At 45.6% G+C, this 19,612-nt stretch overlaps 1 protein-coding gene across 3 annotated transcripts in view; it reads right to left on the reverse strand.

Annotated features, from left to right (window-relative positions):
• Positions 1–12,845: 12,845 nt before the first annotated feature.
• LOC106568988 (rho guanine nucleotide exchange factor 28) overlaps positions 12,846–19,612 on the reverse strand; it is a 111,259-nt gene continuing 104,492 nt past the window's right edge. For all 3 annotated transcript variants that reach the window (XR_014378788.1, XM_045692531.2, XM_045692539.2), the window contains exon 35: positions 12,846–19,116. Coding sequence is in view for 2 of the 3 variants with exons in the window: in XM_045692531.2 (XP_045548487.2) it covers positions 18,938–19,116 (179 nt within the window). In the remaining variant the exon portion in view is untranslated. The remainder of the gene's footprint in view (positions 19,117–19,612) is intronic.

Consider the following 19,612-nt stretch of genomic DNA (forward strand, 5'->3'; position numbering starts at 1 on the left):
TGGGAGAGATCACAGCTCTGACTGGCTGGGGTGGTGGTGATGATGAGAGAGATCACAGCTCTGACTGGCTGGGGTGGTGGTGATGATGGGAGAGATCACAGCTCTGACTGGCTGGGATGGTGGTGATGATGAGAGAGATCACAGCTCTGACTGGCTGGGATGGTGGTGATGATGGGAGAGATCACAGCTCTGACTGGCTGGGGTGGTGCTGATGATGGGAGAGATCACAGCTCTGACTGGCTGGGGTGGTGCTGATGATGGGAGAGATCACAGCTCTGACTGGCTGTGGTGGTGGTGATGATGAGAGAGATCACAGCTCTGAATGGCTAGGGTGGTGATGATGAGAGAGATCACAGCTCTGACTGGCTGGGATGGTGGTGATGATGGGAGAGATCACAGCTCTGACTGGCTGGGGTGGTGGTGATGATGGGAGAGATCACAGCTCTGACTGGCTGGGGTGGTGATGATGAGAGAGATCACAGCTCTGACTGGCTGGGGTGGTGGTGATGATGGGAGAGATCACAGCTCTGACTGGCTGGGGTGGTGGTGATGATGGGAGAGATCACAGCTCTGACTGGCTAGGGTGGTGGTGATGATGGGAGAGATCACAGCTCTGACTGGCTGGGATGGTGGTGATGATGGGAGAGATCACAGCTCTGACTGGCTGGGGTGGTGATGATGGGAGAGATCACAGCTCTGACTGGCTGGGGTGGTGCTGATGATGGGAGAGATCACAGCTCTGACTGGCTGTGGTGGTGGTGATGATGAGAGAGATCACAGCTCTGAATGGCTAGGGTGGTGATGATGAGAGAGATCACAGCTCTGACTGGCTGGGGTGGTGGTGATGATGGGAGAGATCACAGCTCTGACTGGCTAGGGTGGTGGTGATGATGGGAGAGATCACAGCTCTGACTGGCTGGGGTGGTGCTGATGATGGGAGAGATCACAGCTCTGACTGGCTGGGGTGGTAGTTCTAATGGAAGAGATCACAGCTCTGACTGGCTGGGGTGGTGCTGATGATGGGAGAGATCACAGCTCTGACTGGCTGGGGTGGTGCTGATGATGGGAGAGATCACAGCTCTGACTGGCTGGGGTGGTGCTGATGATGGGAGAGATCACAGCTCTGACTGGCTGGGGTGGTGATGATGAGAGAGATCACAGCTCTGACTGGCTGGGGTGGTGGTGATGATGGGAGAGATCACAGCTCTGACTGGCTGGGGTGGTGCTGATGATGGGAGAGATCACAGCTCTGACTGGCTGGGGTGGTGCTGATGATGGGAGAGATCACAGCTCTGACTGGCTGGGGTGGTGATGATGAGAGAGATCACAGCTCTGACTGGCTGGGGTGGTGATGATGAGAGAGATCACAGCTCTGACTGGCTGGGATGGTGCTGATGATGGGAGAGATCACAGCTCTGACTGGCTGTGGTGGTGGTGATGATGAGAGAGATCACAGCTCTGACTGGCTGGGATGGTGCTGATGATGGGAGAGATCACAACTCTGACTGGCTGGGATGGTGCTGATGCTGAGGCTCCAGAGAATCAGAAACTTAGAGCCTGGGCACCTCACAGGTGGAGAAAAGGGGGAGGGAGGTGAATAGAGGGAGGGAGAGACAAGGATAGACAAAAGGGGAGAGACCAGGAGATGTGGCTGTCCCCATAAGAGAACCCTTTTTGGTTCCAGGTAGAACTTTTTTGGATTCCATGTAGAACCCTCTGTGGAAAATGTTCTACATGGAACCTAAAAGGGTTCTACCTGGAACGAAAAGGGGTTCTTCAAAGGGTTCTCCTATGGGGACAGCAAATAACCCTTTTTGGTTCTAGATGGCACTTTTTTTTCTACAAGTGTAGTGAGACAGGAGGATAAAGAGGATGGGGGTGTTTAAAGGTTAATGTCAGTAGGAAGAAAGGAGGATAAAGAGGATGGGGGTGTTTACAGGTTAATGTCAGTAGGGAGACAGGAGGATAAAGAGGCTGGGGGTGTTTACAGGTTAATGTCAGTAGGGAGAAATGAGGATAAAGAGCCTGGGGGTGTTTACAGGTTAATGTCAGTAGGGAGAAAGGAGGATACAGAGGCTAGGGGTGTTTACAGGTTAATGTCAGTAGGGAGAAAGGAGGATAAAGAGGATGGGGGTGTTTACAGGTTAATGTCAGTAGGGAGAAAGGAGGATACAGAGCCTGGGGGTGTTTACAGGTTAATGTCAGTAGGGAGAAAGGAGGATAAAGAGGATGGGGGTGTTTACAGGTTAATGTCAGTAGGGAGAAAGGAGGATAAAGAGGCTGGGGGTGTTTACAGGTTCATGTCAGTAGGGAGAAATGAGGATACAGAGGCTGGGGGTGTTTACAGGTTCTTGTCAGTAGGGAGAAATGAGGATAAAGAGGCTGGGGGTGTTTACAGGTTCATGTCAGTAGGGAGAAATGAGGATACAGAGGCTGGGGGTGTTTACAGGTTCTTGTCAGTAGGGAGAAATGAGGATAAAGAGGCTGCGGGTGTTTACAGGTTCATGCCAGTAGGGAGAAAAGAGGATAAATAGGATGGGGTGTTTACAGGTTGTTGTCAGTAGGGAGAAAGGAGGATACAGAGGCTGGGGGTGTTGACAGGTTAATGTCAGTAGGGAGAAAGGAGGATGAAGAGGCTGGGGGTGTTTACAGGTTCATGTCAGTAGGGAGAAAGGAGGATAAAGAGGCTGGGGGTGTTTACATGTTAATGTCAGTAGGGAGAAAGGAGGATAAAGAGGCTGGAGGTGTTTACATGTTAATGTCAGTAGGGAGAAAGGAGGATAAAGAGGCTGGGGGTGTTTACAGGTTAATGTCAGTAGGGAGAAAGGAGGATAAAGAGCCTGGGGGTGTTTACAGGTTAATGTCAGTAGGGAGAAAGGAGGATACAGAGCCTGGGGGTGTTTACAGGTTAATGTCAGTAGGGAGAAAGGAGGATACAGAGGCTGGGGGTGTTTACAGGTTTAATGTCAGTAGGGAGAAAGGAGGATAAAGAGCCTGGGGGTGTTTACAGGTTAATGTCAGTAGGGAGAAAGGAGGATACAGAGGCTAGGGGTGTTTACAGGTTAATGTCAGTAGGGAGAAAGGAGGATAAAGAGGATGGGGGTGTTTACAGGTTAATGTCAGTAGGGAGAAATGAGGATAAAGAGGCTGGGGGTGTTTACAGGTTAATGTCAGTAGGGAGAAAGGAGGATAAAGAGCCTGGGGGTGTTTACAGGTTTAATGTCAGTAGGGAGAAAGGAGGATAAAGAGGCTGGGGGTGTTTACAGGTTAATGTCAGTAGGGAGAAAGGAGGATACAGAGGCTAGGGGTGTTTACAGGTTAATGTCAGTAGGGAGAAAGGAGGATACAGAGGCTAGGGGTGTTTACAGGTTTAATGTCAGTAGGGAGACAGGAGGATACAGAGGCTAGGGGTGTTTACAGGTTAATGTCAGTAGGGAGAAAGGAGGATAAAGAGCCTGGGGGTGTTTACAGGTTAATGTCAGTAGGGAGAAAGGAGGATACAGAGGCTAGGGGTGTTTACAGGTTTAATGTCAGTAGGGGGAAGGAGGATAAAGAGGCTGGGGGTGTTTACAGGTTTAATGTCAGTAGGGAGAAAGGAGGATACAGAGGCTAGGGGTGTTTACAGGTACATGTCAGTAGGGAGAAAGGAGGATAAAGAGGCTGGGGATGTTTACATGTTAATGTCAGTAGGGAGAAAGGAGGATAAAGAGCCTGGGGGTGTTTACAGGTTAATGTCAGTAGGGAGAAAGGAGGATAAAGAGGCTGGGGGTGTTTACAGGTTAATGTCAGTAGGGAGAAAGGAGGATAAAGAGGATGAGGGTGTTTACAGGTTAATGTCAGTAGGGAGAAAGGAGGATAAAGAGGCTGGGGGTGTTTACAGGTTTAATGTCAGTAGGGAGAAAGGAGGATACAGAGCCTGGGGGTGTTTACAGGTTTAATGTCAGTAGGGAGAAAGGAGGATAAAGAGGCTGGGGGTGTTTACAGGTTAATGTCAGTAGGGAGAAAGGAGGATAAAGAGGCTGGGGGTGTTTACAGGTTAATGTCAGTAGGGAGAAAGGAGGATAAAGAGGCTGGGGGTGTTTACAGGTTTAATGTCAGTAGGGAGAAAGGAGGATAAAGAGGATGGGGGTGTTTACAGGTTAATGTCAGTAGGGAGAAAGGAGGATACAGAGGCTAGGGGTGTTTACAGGTTAATGTCAGTAGGGAGAAAGGAGGATAAAGAGGCTGGGGGTGTTTACAGGTTTAATGTCAGTAGGGAGAAAGGAGGATACAGAGCCTGGGGGTGTTTACAGGTTTAATGTCAGTAGGGAGAAAGGAGGATAAAGAGGCTGGGGGTGTTTACAGGTTAATGTCAGTAGGGAGAAAGGAGGATACAGAGGCTGGGGGTGTTTACAGGTTCATGTCAGTAGGGAGAAAGGAGGATAAAGAGGATGGGGGTGTTTACAGGTTAATGTCAGTAGGGAGAAAGGAGGATAAAGAGGCTGGGGGTGTTTACAGGTTAATGTCAGTAGGGAGAAAGGAGGATAAAGAGGATGGGGGTGTTTACAGGTTAATGTCAGTAGGGAGAAAGGAGGATAAAGAGGCTGGGGGTGTTTACAGGTTAATGTCAGTAGGGAGAAAGGAGGATAAAGAGGATGGGGGTGTTTACAGGTTAATGTCAGTAGGGAGAAAGGAGGATAAAGAGGCTGGGGGTGTTTACAGGTTAATGTCAGTAGGGAGAAAGGAGGATAAAGAGGATGGGGGTGTTTACAGGTTAATGTCAGTAGGGAGAAAGGAGGATAAAGAGGCTGGGGGTGTTTACAGGTTTAATGTCAGTAGGGAGAAAGGAGGATACAGAGGCTGGGGGTGTTTACAGGTTAATGTCAGTAGGGAGAAAGGAGGATAAAGAGGATGGGGGTGTTTACAGGTTAATGTCAGTAGGGAGAAAGGAGGATAAAGAGGCTGGGGGTGTTTACAGGTTTAATGTCAGTAGGGAGAAAGGAGGATAAAGAGGCTGGGGGTGTTTACAGGTTAATGTCAGTAGGGAGAAAGGAGGATAAAGAGGCTGGGGGTGTTTACAGGTTAATGTCAGTAGGGAGAAAGGAGGACACAGAGGCTAGGGGTATTTACAGGTTAATGTCAGTAGGGAGAAAGGAGGATAAAGAGGATGGGGGTGTTTACAGGTTAATGTCAGTAGGGAGAAATGAGGATAAAGAGGCTGGGGTGTTTACAGGTTAATGTCAGTAGGGAGAAAGGAGGATAAAGAGCCTGGGGGTGTTTACAGGTTTAATGTCAGTAGGGAGAAAGGAGGATAAAGAGGCTGGGGGTGTTTACAGGTTAATGTCAGTAGGGAGAAAGGAGGATAAAGAGGCTGGGGGTGTTTACAGGTTAATGTCAGTAGGGAGAAAGGAGGATAAAGAGGATGGGGGTGTTTACAGGTTAATGTCAGTAGGGAGAAAGGAGGATAAAGAGGCTGGGGGTGTTTACAGGTTAATGTCAGTAGGGAGAAAGGAGGATAAAGAGCCTGGGGGTGTTTACAGGTTTAATGTCAGTAGGGAGAAAGGAGGATAGAGGCTGGGGGTGTTTACAGGTTTAATGTCAGTAGGGAGAAAGGAGGATAAAGAGGCTGGGGGTGTTTACAGGTTTAATGTCAGTAGGGAGAAAGGAGGATAAAGAGGCTGGGGGTGTTTACAGGTTAACGTCAGTAGGGAGAAAGGAGGATACAGAGGCTAGGGGTGTTTACAGGTACATGTCAGTAATGTCACATCCTACCAAACCAAGGGTACATCCTCTGTCTGTGGATTATCCATTCACCTCAAAGCCTTAAAGACATTTTGTCAATTTAATCATTAAGAGGGATTAACAAACCCTTCAGCTATTCAAAAAGAGAAACATTTTCTCTGTTATTGTCTTTTGAAGGTTGATCTTTCTGTCAGAGAGGAGCAAGTAGGAACACGCTTTTGTGTGTGCTCAAGTCTTCGGCTTTCACATGTGTAGATTAGCAGGCAACACAACATGTAACTCAGCACAGCCAGGGACACCCTTCTAACCCTTCACATGACAAAATGACGCTCGGTGGGGGAAGCATTGGCATATCATGTTTCCCTCTTTAGAACTAATCCTGGTTGACAGCTTCTAAATGAATACATCTGTCATGCATGTAAACCTTATATGTTGTGATGACGTCCAATATGGGACCTTACCACAACGTTGAGAGTTGGACGGGTCATCTGATATGAAAGAGTGGGAAGTTGGAGGGAACAGTGTGTGTGTGTGTGTGTGTGTGGTGTGTGTGTGTGTGTGTGTGTGTGTGTGTGTGTGTGTGTGTGTGTGTGTGTGTGTGTGTGTGTGTGTGTGTGTGTGTGTGTGTGTGTGTGTGTGTGAAAGGGGGATCCCTCAGGGATCTGTTGGGATCTGTAACAGTATTTGGCGTGACATGCCGTAGCTTTGAGGCTTCTGTCCGTTAGGACATCAAAAGCCACCAAACGTGAGTGTAATTACTGTGTGTTTATGGATAAACATCGCAGCATGCACTCCGCCTTGATGCAGCTGGGGAAAATATGTGTGTATTTAAAGGATGTCAAAGGTCAAGATGAGAAGGGGCCTCCCGAGTGGTGCAGCGGTCTAAGACAATGGATCGCAGTGCTAGAGGCGTCACTGTAGACCCGGGTTTGATTCCAGGCTGTGACGCAGCTGACAGGGACCGGGAGACCCACGAGACAGTGCACAATTGGCCCAGCGTCGTCCGGTTTAGGGGAGGGTTTGCCTGGCTGGGAAGTCCTTGTCCCATCACGCTTTAGTGACTCCTTGTGGTGGGCCGGGCGCATGCATGCATGTGGGTTGTTCGTTTTTGAGTAGTATTATTTTCTCTGCGTCAGGGTTTGTTGTTTTGTTATTCAAGTTATTTGTGTATTGCAACGTTTCACGGAAATAATAATTATGTGGAACTACAACCATGCTGCACTTTGGTCCGATCCTTTAGACAACCGTGACAGAACAACCCACCACAAAAGGACCAAGCAGCGTGGTAGGGATCAGCAGGAGGAATGGACTTGGGAGGAGATTTTGGACGGGAAAGGACCCTGGAGGCAGGCTGGGGAGTATCGTCGCCCGAGGGAGGAGATTGAAGGAGCAAAAAGGGAGCGACGATACTACGAGGTGCTATATCCACCAAGAGACAAGGTTGAGAGGCAGCCCCCCCAAAAAAATTGGGGGGGGGCATACGGGGAGTTTGGCAATGTCAGAGGGGAGACCTGAGCCAACTTCCCGTGCTTACCGTGGAGAGCTGTGGAGTGAACCGGAGCCAGTCAGAGAGTCGAGCGCGGAGTTCGACGCAAGATTCCGGAGAGAGGTGCTGGCGTTAAGAGCGCTGCGGAGCGGGCGTGCTGAGGAGCGAGTGGATGAACGAGCACTGGGTTATGGTGTGATGCGCACTATATCGCCCATACGCACTCACAGCCCGGTGCGCTAGGTGCAAGCCCCTCACCGGTGTCGGGCTAAGATGGGCATTCAGCCAGGAAGGAGTAGGCCTGCTCAGCATGCCTGGTCTCCAGTTCGCCTCCATAGCCCAGTACGTCATGTGCCTCCTTCCCACACTCGCCCTAAGGTGCGTGTTACCAGTCTGGCGCCACCTAGGCCAGTTCCACGCATCAGACCTCCAGTGCGCTGCCCAGTCCGGAGTGTCCTGTTCCTGCTCCCTGCACTCGTCCTGAGGTGTGTGTTACCAGAGCTTCCGGCGACAGTTCCCCGTCCAGAGCTTCTGGCGACAGTTCCCAGTCCAGAACTTCAGGCGACGTTTTTCAGTCCGGAACCTACTGAGATGGCCTACAGTCCGGAACCTACTGAGACGGCCTACAGTCCGGAACCTACTGAGACGGTCTACAGTCCGCAACCTACTGAGACGGACCTCAGCCTGGAGCCTCCAGCAACGCTCCCCAGTCCGGAGCCTCCAGCGACGCTCCTCAGTCCGGAGCCTTCAGCGACGCTTCCCAGTCTGGTGCCTCCAGCGACGCTCCCCAGTCCGGAGCCTCCAGCGACGCTCCCCAGTCCGGAGCCTCCAGCGATGCTCCCCAGTCCGGAGCCTCCAGCGATGGTCTGCAGCCCAGAGTCTTCAGCGGCGGCTTGCAGCCCAGAACCTTCAGCGGCGGCCTGCAGCCCAGAACCTTCAGCGGCGGCCTGCAGCCCAGATCCTCCAGCGGCGGCCTGTAGCCCAGAACCTCCAGCGGCTGTCTGCAGCACAGAGTTTCCAGTAATGATCTACAGTCCGATTCCTCCGATAACAATCCACGGTCCGGTGTTACAGAAGCGGAGGGATCTGCGGGCGGAACGGGGGTTACGCCCTGAACCGGAGCCACCTCCTCTGCTGGAGGATCGGAGGGATAGTAAGGTTCTGGGTTTAGCACTAGAGCTGCCATAGAGCTGTCACTAGAGCTGTCACCCTCCCTACACTCCCTTTGTGTTTTGTGGTTGTTTTTTTTTTTTTTTGCATTCGGAGTCTGCACCTTTGGGGGGGGGGGGGGGGGGTACTGTCACGTCCTGACCCTTGTAAGATGTCATTTTCTACAGTAGAGTAGGTCAGGGCGTGACAGGGGGTGTTTTGGGGTGGTTTTCTTGTTATCTGTTTCTATGTTGTTTTTCTAGGTTTCTATTTCTATGTTGGGGTTGTTGGGATGATCTCCAATTAGAGACAGCCGGTTCTCATTGTCTCTAATTGGAGATCATATTTATGTAGGGGGTTTTTCCATTTGTGTTTGTGGGTTGTTAATTTTTGAGTAGTATTATTTTCTCTGCGTCACGGTTTGTTGTTTTGTTGTTACAAGTATTTTGGTGTATTGCAAACGTTTCACGGAATAAATAAATATGTGGAACTACAACCATGTTGCGCGTTGGTCCGATCCTTTGAACAGCCGTGACAGGTAAAGTATACAATCACAATAGGCACCTATCATGAATACAAACTGATGAATGTTTCTTTCAAATTACATAAATGTGATTAGGTACAACACATAAAACAAGATTCTATTTCCACAACTTCATTAGGAAGTTACTCCTCTAGTCCCAACGACTGCATAAAGGGTAATGCTTCTGTAAATCTAAGCAATGGCAAATATCCCGCTCAAATTCCCAATCTTCAGACTCCACTACTCTGACCATTCCTCATCTAACCCTGGCAGCCCTAACGCCAGAGGAAAACTAGTTTGTGGAAGTCTTAAAACAAAATTTAAAAAAGAAACAAGAAAAAAGTAGTTAGACCTAAAGTAACTTTGTCCCCTTGAAGCTCGTATTGGTGCCAAACAGACTAGACTGTAGATATACTGAGGCTAGTCAGTCACAATATATCAGCTGGAGAGGAATCCAATACGCTGTGCTGTATAGTGTTGGTTTCTCTCATAAAAGCCCTCCTCGCCCGGATGTGTTTTAATAGTTGTTATTTATATTTGGGATGGACAGGTTTATTCCATACGCCCACAGAAATCATTACATTTTCCCAATGGGGAGGGCCTAAGCACTCTCCACGCTCCACACACGCACATACACACTCCTTTCCACGTTCCTCTGCGGCAAATGACTCGGCAGTGTTATTATTTCCTGTCTTTATTGTTCATCTCCTCTCCTCTGTATAGTTGTTACCTTTTGAAGAGTCTGTAAAACACAGTGATGACGAGGCAAGGAGAGGCCATACTTACTGTACCAGAGTTACTCTCTGTAACTTAATGATAAAACACACAGAGAGGACGAGGCAAGGAGAGGCCATACTTACTGTACCAGAGTTACTCTCTGTAACTTAGTGATAAAACATACAGAGAGGACGAGGCAAGGAGAGGCCATACTTACTGTACCAGAGTTACTCTCTGTAACTTAATGATAAAACACACAGAGAGGACGAGGCAAGGAGAGGCCATACTTCCTGTACCAGAGTTACTCTCTGTAACTTAATGATAAAACACACAGAGAACGAGGCAAGGAGAGGCCATACTTACTGTACCAGAGTTACTCTCTGTAAATTAATGATAAAACACACAGAGAGGACGAGGCAAGGAGAGGCCATACTTCCTGTACCAGAGTTACTCAGGATCATAGAGAGAGAGTATGTGTGTGTGTGTGTGTGTGAGTGTCCAATTGAGGGTGCATCAATATTCAGACCTGTGTGTTGCTCTAGTGAACACACACACACATACACACTCATTATTGTTACAAAGAAGCTCATGTCAGTGCACACACACTTAACAGCGCTCCAACATCTGTTCCCGTTTCACTGCCTTTGTCAGCTCCTGCCAGGTTTCCTTGGTAACGCCCGGAAACGAGTCCCTTTGTGAGAGTTCTGAAGAGTCACACAAGCTCGGTTTCCATCCAATTGGCAACAGATTTTCATGCAAATATTCAAAAATTTGCATAAAGAAAATATCTACACTTTCCCTCCAGTGGTGTTTCCACCAAACTGACTTCAGCGTGTGATGACATAATGCACACAGAATGTACTCTTTCACTTAAGTTTTCATGTACCGAATAAAATACTAAAGTTCAATGTGTTTCCATGGCATTTCCGATAGTTTTGTCACAAAAACTGCCTGCGTTAAATATAAAATGTGCCTACTCTGGTCTTGGCACATGCGCTCAAACCAACAGCTCACAGACACAGTGCAGGTAGGCTGTGCTGGTAGGCTAGTCTACATGATGACATTATTATGGATAAGAGCAAGAATATTGTATTTGTCAAACGGCAGTCAAACATCGATCATCATGTGACCAGAATAAGACCCTCGATATTTATTGGAAAAGAGCATTATCTCCATGCACTTTTCACCACCCTGTGAAGTTCATTATAACTTATTTCATCTGTAGTCAAATAAACTGCATGGTTTCCCGAGTCGTAGTGGGAGGACCACACATATGATGGTTATTATATCAGTATTTATTATTATTACAAATGATCTGTCGGCATTAATAAAATTGTACCGAAATGTCCAGTTTTTTTTATACTGTATGACTTAACGCATGAAAACTGTAGATGGAAACGTGGTTACAGAAACACAGGAAGATTTTTATTTTCATGCTACTACCATTTTATGCTCCAGCTCCAACATACTAATACAGTACAAAACTCCTATGACACACAAACACACACAGACACACACACATGCACATGTACACACTGTCTCAAATCCAATTAGACTCGGAACGCCACCAGAGACTCCAAAGCACTGATAGTGCAGAGAGGAATCTCAGTTTGAGTGGCAGAGCTGGCTATGGGGAAATAACAACAATGGAAGCAGTGAAACACTAGAGGAGCTACCTGGAGAACAGAGAGAGAGAGAACTGAGAGAGAGAGACAGCAAGAGAACAGAGACAGAGAGACAGAGAGAGAACAGAGAGAGAGACAGCGAGAGAACAGAGACAGAGAGACAGAGAGAGAACAGAGAGAGAGACAGCGAGAGAACAGAGAGACAGAGAGAGAACAGAGAGAACAGAGAGAGACAGAGAGCGAGAGAACAGAGACAGAGCGACAGAGAGAGAACAGAGAGAGAACAGAGAGACAGAGAGAGAACAGAGAGAGCGACAGTGAGAGAACAGAGAGAGAGAGAGAGAACAGACAGAGAACACAGAGACAGAGAGAGAACAGAGAGAGAGACAGAGAGAGAACAGCGAGAGAATAGAGACAGAGAGAACACAGAGACAGAGAGAGAACAGAGAGAGAGACAGCGAGAGAACAGAGAGACAGCGAGAGAACAGAGAGAACAGAGAGAGAACAGAGAGAGAACAGAGAGAACAGAGACAGAGAGAGAACAGAGAGAGAGACAGCGAGAGAACAGAGAGACAGAGAGAACAGAGAGAGAACAGAGAGAGAACAGAGAGAGACAGAGAGCGAGAGAACAGAGACAGAGCGACAGAGAGAGAACAGAGAGAGAACAGAGAGACAGAGAGAGAACAGAGAGAGCGACAGTGAGAGAACAGAGAGAGAGAGAGAGAGAGAACAGACAGAGAACACAGAGACAGAGAGAGAACAGAGACAGAGACAGAGAGAGAACAGCGAGAGAATAGAGACAGAGAGAACACAGAGACAGAGAGAGAACAGAGAGAGAGACAGCGAGAGAACAGAGAGACAGAGAGAGAACAGAGAGAGAACAGAGAGAGAGAGAGAGAGAATATTGTTGTTGTAGTTGCTGTTAATGGTAATCCCATTTCCACTACTACTGTTATTATTGCTGATGGTCCCACCATTTTTGTTATATGTATACTTTGACAATGTAAGTAATTTAAATTGCCATGTCAATAAAGTCTATTGAATTGAAATTGAGAGAGAGAGATAGAAAGGCAGAAAGTTGTTGTGTATTGAACTTTTTGTTAAGGTAGACAGGCAGGCATTTCATAACCTAAGAGTGAGCAAGTTAGTGAAGCGATGACTTTCATGCACCTGCTGGCTTGTCCCGTCACCTCTGGCACCTGCGTCGATTCATCAAGGTGTCTGTACATGTCTGTGTAGAGGATGACTGGGCAATCTGAACACCATCTATCCTCATAACAGACTCATATATCAGGCACATTCAAACCACTGACTGGTAATACAGAACTCTCTCAGTCAAGTCAACATGAGGTAGCGTTATACTGTATTGAAAGGGTTGACAGTTTGGTGGGTTTACCCATAGAATTAGAATGAATTATCCATGTATTTCTATGGTTTTACCCTCAACTGTTACATTCAGATTCAGAACATATTTAGTGTCCCATTGGTAGGCAATGTGGTTTCAGCTGTATAAAAACAGTAAAAACATCAACCATATACAAATTCCACATGTTTCATATTCATATTCCAAGTGATCTAATACAGAGAAACCATGTAAACAAGATAAAATGTGAATAACCATATGTCAGTGTTATGATCAAGTTTTAATGCAGAACAGTTACACAGTCATAAGATATACAGCTGTTCTCATAAGACAAATCCATTTATATTACAACATAAAAACATAACCCAACACACTATATAAATCTACAATAAATAAATGAAGGCACTGAAATATACACATAAAAGTAATTTGCTGTCCAACATAACCATTGTGGTGTTTTATGCAGATGAAGCTACCTATTACACTACCTGGATACTACGGCTGACTTCTAAATGGCAGCCTATTCTCTATATTATGCACTACTATTGACCAGAGCCCCGTAGGCCATGGTCAAACATAGTGCATAGGAAATAGGGTATCATTTGGGACTCAGCCTCCTTTAGGTCTACTGTCTTATTTGTGTTGTGTTTTTAATGGTGGCTGTGGGACAGATAAAGACTGACTTTCAGGACGTTTAAGGCCATTAATAAACAAAACAACACGTTGGTAGTAAAGTAGCACATGAATATTCAAGTATAATGTTAGAGCTCTGAGTAGAAAGCAAGGTTACCTTTTAGGTGCATAGAAGAGTTATTCCATCAGTCATCTTTCAACCATAAGCTACTACCCAAACATGATAGCATGGCTATGCATCACATTTTGAAAAAAGATGTGATGCATCACAATATGATGCATATAAACTGACACCAGGCTGACTACCCAACTACTTCTACAACGTGATGCATATAAATTGATACCAGGCTGACTACCCAACTACTTCTACAACGTGATGCATATAAATTGATACCAGGCTGACTACCCAACTACTTCTACAACGTGATGCATATAAATTGATACCAGGCTGACTACCCAACTACTTCTACAACGTGATGCATATAAATTGATACCAGGCTGACTACCCAACTACTTCTACAACGTGATGCATATAAATTGATACCAGGCTGACTACCCAACTACTTCTACAACGTGATGCATATAAATTGATACCAGGCTGACTACCCAACTACTTCTACAACGTGATGCATATAAATTGATACCAGGCTGACTACCCAACTACTTCTACAACGTGATGCATATAAATTGATACCAGGCTGACTACCCAACTACTTCTACAACGTGATGCATATAAATTGATACCAGGCTGACTACCCAACTACTTCTACAACGTGATGCATATAAATTGATACCAGGCTGACTACCCAACTACTTCTACAACGTGATGCATATAAATTGATACCAGGCTGACTACCCAACTACTACTACAATGTGATGCATAAAACCAGTGGCGGTCGGTGCCGTTTAAGATAAGGGAGGAGGCACATTTTTTTCTATGGGCATGGACCTTATTTCTATTACAGTAAATTGGATGACTGTCATTCACATTCCACTCACCCAGCTCAAGGTAGCATTGATAGCTTTAGGCTACTACACATTATACTCAAATGTTCCCTATACCATCATGAGGTTGCCACAACCTAGCCTATGAAGTTTACAACATACACTATATATACTAAAGTATGTGGACACCCCTTCAAATTAGTGGATTTGGCTATTTCAGCCACACCCGCTGCTGACAGGTGTATAAAATCGAGCACACAGCCATGCAATCTCCATAGACAAGCATTGGCAGTAGAATGGCCTTAATGGAGAGCTCAGTGACATTCAATGTGGCACCATCCTAGCACCGTCATAGGATGCCACCTTTCCAATAAATCAGTTCCAACAAATTTCTGCCATGCTAGAGCTGCCCCAGTCAACTGTAAGTGCTGTTATTGTGAAGTGGAAACAACAACGGCTCAGCCACGAAGTCGTAGGCCACACATGCTCACAGAATGGAACCACAGAGTGCTGAAGTACATAAAAATCGTCTGTCCTCAGTTGCAACACTCACTACCGAGTTACAAACTGCCTCTGGAAGCAACGTCAGCACAATAGCTCTTTGTTAGGAGCTTTATGAAATGGGTTTCCATGGCTGAACATCAGCACAGATGCCTAAGATCACCATGCGCAATGCCAAGCATCGGCTGGAGTGGTGTAAAGCTCGCCGCCATTGAACTCTGGAGCAGTGGAAACACGTTCTCTGCAGTGATGAATCACGCTTCACCATCTGGCAGTTATACGGACAAATCTGGGTTTGGCGGATGCCAGGAGAAAGCTACCTGCCCCAATGCATAGTGCCAACTGTAAAGTTTGGTGGAGGAGGAATAATGGTCTGGGGCTGTTTTTCATGGTTTGGGCTAGACCCCTTAGTTCCAGTGAAGGGAAATCTTAACGCTAAAGCATACAATGACATTCTAGATGATTCTGTGCTTCCAACTTTGTGGCAACAGTTTGGGGATGGCCCTTTCCTGTTTCAGCATGACAATACCCCGTGCACAAAGCAAGGTCCATATAGAAATGGTTTGTCGAGATTGGTGTGGAAGAACTTGACTGGCCTGTACAGAGCCCTGACATCAACCCCATCAAACACCTTTGGGATGAATTGGAACACCAACTGCGAGCCAGGTCTAATCGTTCAACATCAGTGCCTGACCTCACTAATGCTCGTGGCTGAATGGAAAAAAGTCTCTGCAGCATTGTTCCAACATCTAGTGGAAAGCCTTCCCAGAATAGTGGAGGCTGTTATAGCAGCAAAGGTGGGACCAATTCCATATTAATGCCCATGATTTTGGAATGAGATGTTCGATAAGCACATACTTTTGGTCATGTAGCGTAGGTGTACAGGTCGAGAGAAAGATTTGAGTAATCAAGGTGACAGACAGAGACTGTCACGTCCTGACCAGTAAAGGGGTTATTTGTTATTATAGTTTGGTCAGGACGTGGCAGGGGGTATTTGTTTTATATGGTTTGGGGTGTGTGTGTATGTAGAGGGGTGTTTGATTTATGTATTCTGGGGTTTTGGTCATTGTTCTATGTTTGTATATTTCTATGTCTGTTCTAGGGTGTTTAGATCTGTGTTTAGGTAATTGGGATTGGGGCCTTCAATTGGAGGCAGCTGTCTATCGTTGCCTCTGATTGAAGGTCCTATAATTAGGAATGTGTTTGTCATGGGAATTGTGGGTGGTTGTTCTTTGTACTGCTGTGTGAGCCTACAAGACAGTTCATTCGTTTATTGTTTTGTTTATTAGTCGTGTTCACAATAAAAGTTAAGATGAGCACTCAACCCGCTGCGCCTTGGTCCAATTACTAAGACGACCGTTACAGTGACACATTTAATACCACACACTCTTGCCTGCATCTAGCTGATCTAGGGTGTAATCATTAGCCCAACAGTTGCAAACAAATTCAGGTATTTTTATCCATGTTTCATTCCGTTGGCTTACAGAATCGGAGGAATGAATACACGCATCCCTGATCACACATAAACACAGTTCACTTTCATAGCAGCCATATACAAACAACATGATTACTTTGCTTGTTGTATTCCTTCTCACATCTACGCACTCTCCTCCTCTCACCTTTTCCCTTCACTCGTGGATTGCAGCGCACAACACACCAGCTGTCTGTGACCAGGCAAAAAAACTGTCCAAGCCAAACCTTCAGATTATAACCACTAACTGCTACACACAGCTTACATCATTGTCACCATAGTAGCTAACATCATAGCTAGTCAATATGGCTACGAGAACTAACGCGTTAGTAAAGCCGCGACAATCATGCAGTACAGTGTACAGCAAGCAGTTTAGCACTTACACCAGCGAGCCCCGGTGGCAATAAATTAATAAAACCAAAAGTTTACCTTGACTTGGAAAAATTCCAGTTTTGGATAGTCATAGCCAGCTAGCTAACATATCATCCCTCCCTGTTTTAGCTGGGTGTTTGAGTAGGCTAAACTAGCTAGCTGCATTCACTAGCTAAGTAAGTGAAAGTGAAAGTGAAAAAATGACAACAAGAAATATAGCTCTCTCTCTCTTGCCTCTCCTTCATTTTTGAAGAAATTCATTTGTTAAAAACTGGTCAGCTATTGTCTTTCTCTTTGAGTCAACTACTCACCACAATTTATGCACTGCTGTGCTAGCTAGCTGTAGCTTATGCTTTCAGTGCTAGATTCATTCTCTGATCCTTTGATTGGGTGGACAACATGTCAGTTCATGCTGCAAGAGCTCTGATAGGTTGAAGGACATTCTCCGGAAAATGTCATTATTACTGTGTAAGTCTATAAGTTTTGTATTGGTGTAATTCCTCTCCCCTGTAACTATTCCCCAGGTTGTAGCTGTAAATGAGAACGTGTTCTCAGTCAATTTACCTGGTAAAATAAGTGTAAAATAATAAAATACAAAAATAATAAATAAAACAATGTAGCCAGAGGAGGATGGAAACTAGCTGTCCTATGGCTACTCCATGGTGATACCCTACTGAGTGCTGTTGAGGCTACTGTAGACCTATATAGAAAAACAGTGTGTTTTAATCAACTATTTGGTGACGTGAATAGATTTAGTATAGTTTTATATAAAAAGGATCACTTTTTCAATGTTTCACTATTTTTATTTTTATGAAATTCACAGAGGATAGTCCCCCCTTCCTCCTCTATGGAGCCTCCACTGATATAAACTGATACCAGGCTGACTATCCTGCTACTATTACTACACATGCATTAGTAAGGTAACTTTACATAAGACGAAATCTAAAAGTAACTGAACACATACTGGAATAAATCATGTGCTATGAAATATGTGCCTTGGAAGGAATATTTAAACATTAAAATCTATGAAAACGATGTAAAAACAAATGTATCATGCAGAAGAGATGTGGCCATATTTGGTATGCTTCACATGTACAGTGCACTCTGTCCCTGATTGGATTCTTAAAACCACTTTTAAAAGCAAAGGTCATTGAAAGTATAGAAATGTTCTGTCCTATGGTTTTTGACCAATATATGCGTTTGACCCTAATAAAATATGTACTTTATATAGGCAGACTAGTGCAGTGTCCTATATTGTATTGATAGACTGCTACAGTCACAACATCATTCCTAAAACCACAATACCTTTACTCTCTTTCAAAACAATAAAAAGTCCTTCGGATTAAAACAAATGATGCTGTCCGGGCGTAGCCAGAGCCAGACAGTCTGAGAAACCAAGGGACCAAATCCCTTCCGACCATGGTGCTTCACCTCATCCTTCATGACTAATGTGTTTGCAGCGTCCCGCTCACCTTCTAAATAGAGCTTGTCTGATGAATGGGCGAGCAGCTGTTTATTTCCTGGCCAGACAATCAGCCACAGAGCAACTGGACAGATTCAGCCTGATTCTACAGTGATACCAGCCCCTCTCGGCTCTCTCTCTTTCCCCTGCGGAAACACAGAGAAGACTCTCCTCAGCATTTCATTCTGGGAGAGCCTAATAAATAGTCCTGGAGAGATTGGGCTTAGAGGACAAGGGAGAGAACGAGAGGTAGACTGAAGCAGACTTAGGGCAGTGTGGAGCAGGGAAACAGAGAGATTGAGACTGATACAGGGGTGAGGAGAGAGGGGGAAGGCAGGCAGCAGGGTTGGTCAGGGTAACTGTCATTGGAGGGCCTCAGGCACACAGGCCCGATGGCAGCCCTGGAGTTGAACTCTCAACACACACACACACACACACACACACACACACACACACACACACACACACACACACACACACACACACACACACACACACACACACACACACACACACACACACACACACACACACACACACACACACACACACACACACATAGAGGATGAAGTTACACACACACACACTGAACATATGGACACATAAACAAGTAGCACTATAAAAGTGTTTGTCATTTGACAACACTTGGCGACACATATGGAGGGTACCTGGCACAGACGTGGCGGGGCAGAGAGACAAAGCATGAGATATTTCTGTATGTGCCAGTCCTGTTACTTCTTTAAACCTTGTTGATATACAATAGGCCTAGATATTTACTGTCCAACCTTAGATTCAGAGCCTTCATATATTCATATTATATCTGTGATTCTAATGATGTCCAAGGGGGGAAAAACTGTGTTTGTTGTTTGCAGTAACTTCTTTGTTGTAGTAATATCCCAAACGGACGTGGCAGTGTCACCATTAAGGATTCCAGATTTAAGTCCTGGTTTTGACTCAGGGGGTTCAGCCTCAGAGGTACACAATGTTCTCCTCTCCCACGTCCTCCCCATCCCCACTCTCCGTCTCCAGGGGAACCAAGAAGGACAGGTCCAGTTGGGGATCTCCATGTGGCGGTACACCCTGATATTGTCCAGCCGCTGTTGCCATCGATGACCACGTCTCCCTCACATAGCGGTGTGTGTTTATATCTGTATGGGTATAAATACATGTCGTTTATATGCATCAATATTAAAACATTAATCATAGACGTTCATAATCACAGTACACTAAACCAACAACCAGAATGAACTCTCTCTCATAGACATGAACAATCACCATTTTAAATGAAACACCAAGAGCCAGAGAAGAGAAGGATGAAGAGATGAAGGAGAAAGACAAGCCGAACAAGGGAGAGAAACTAAAATAATAGAACCACAGTATGATATAATAACCCCAGGTTGCTAAATAACTACAGACACAGTATGATATAATAACTCCAGGTAGATAAATAACCATCTATGATATAATAACCCCAGATAGATAAATAACCACAGACACAGTATGATATAATAACCCCAGGTTGCTAAATAACTACAGACACAGTATGATATAATAACTCCAGGTAGATAAATAACCATCTATGATATAATAACCCCAGATAGATAAATAACCACAGACACAGTATGATATAATAACCCCAGGTTG

The sequence above is a fragment of the Salmo salar genome, chromosome 01 (genome assembly GCF_965601325.2).
Source record: "Salmo salar chromosome 01, fSalSal1, whole genome shotgun sequence".
Lineage (NCBI taxonomy): Eukaryota > Metazoa > Chordata > Actinopteri > Salmoniformes > Salmonidae > Salmo > Salmo salar.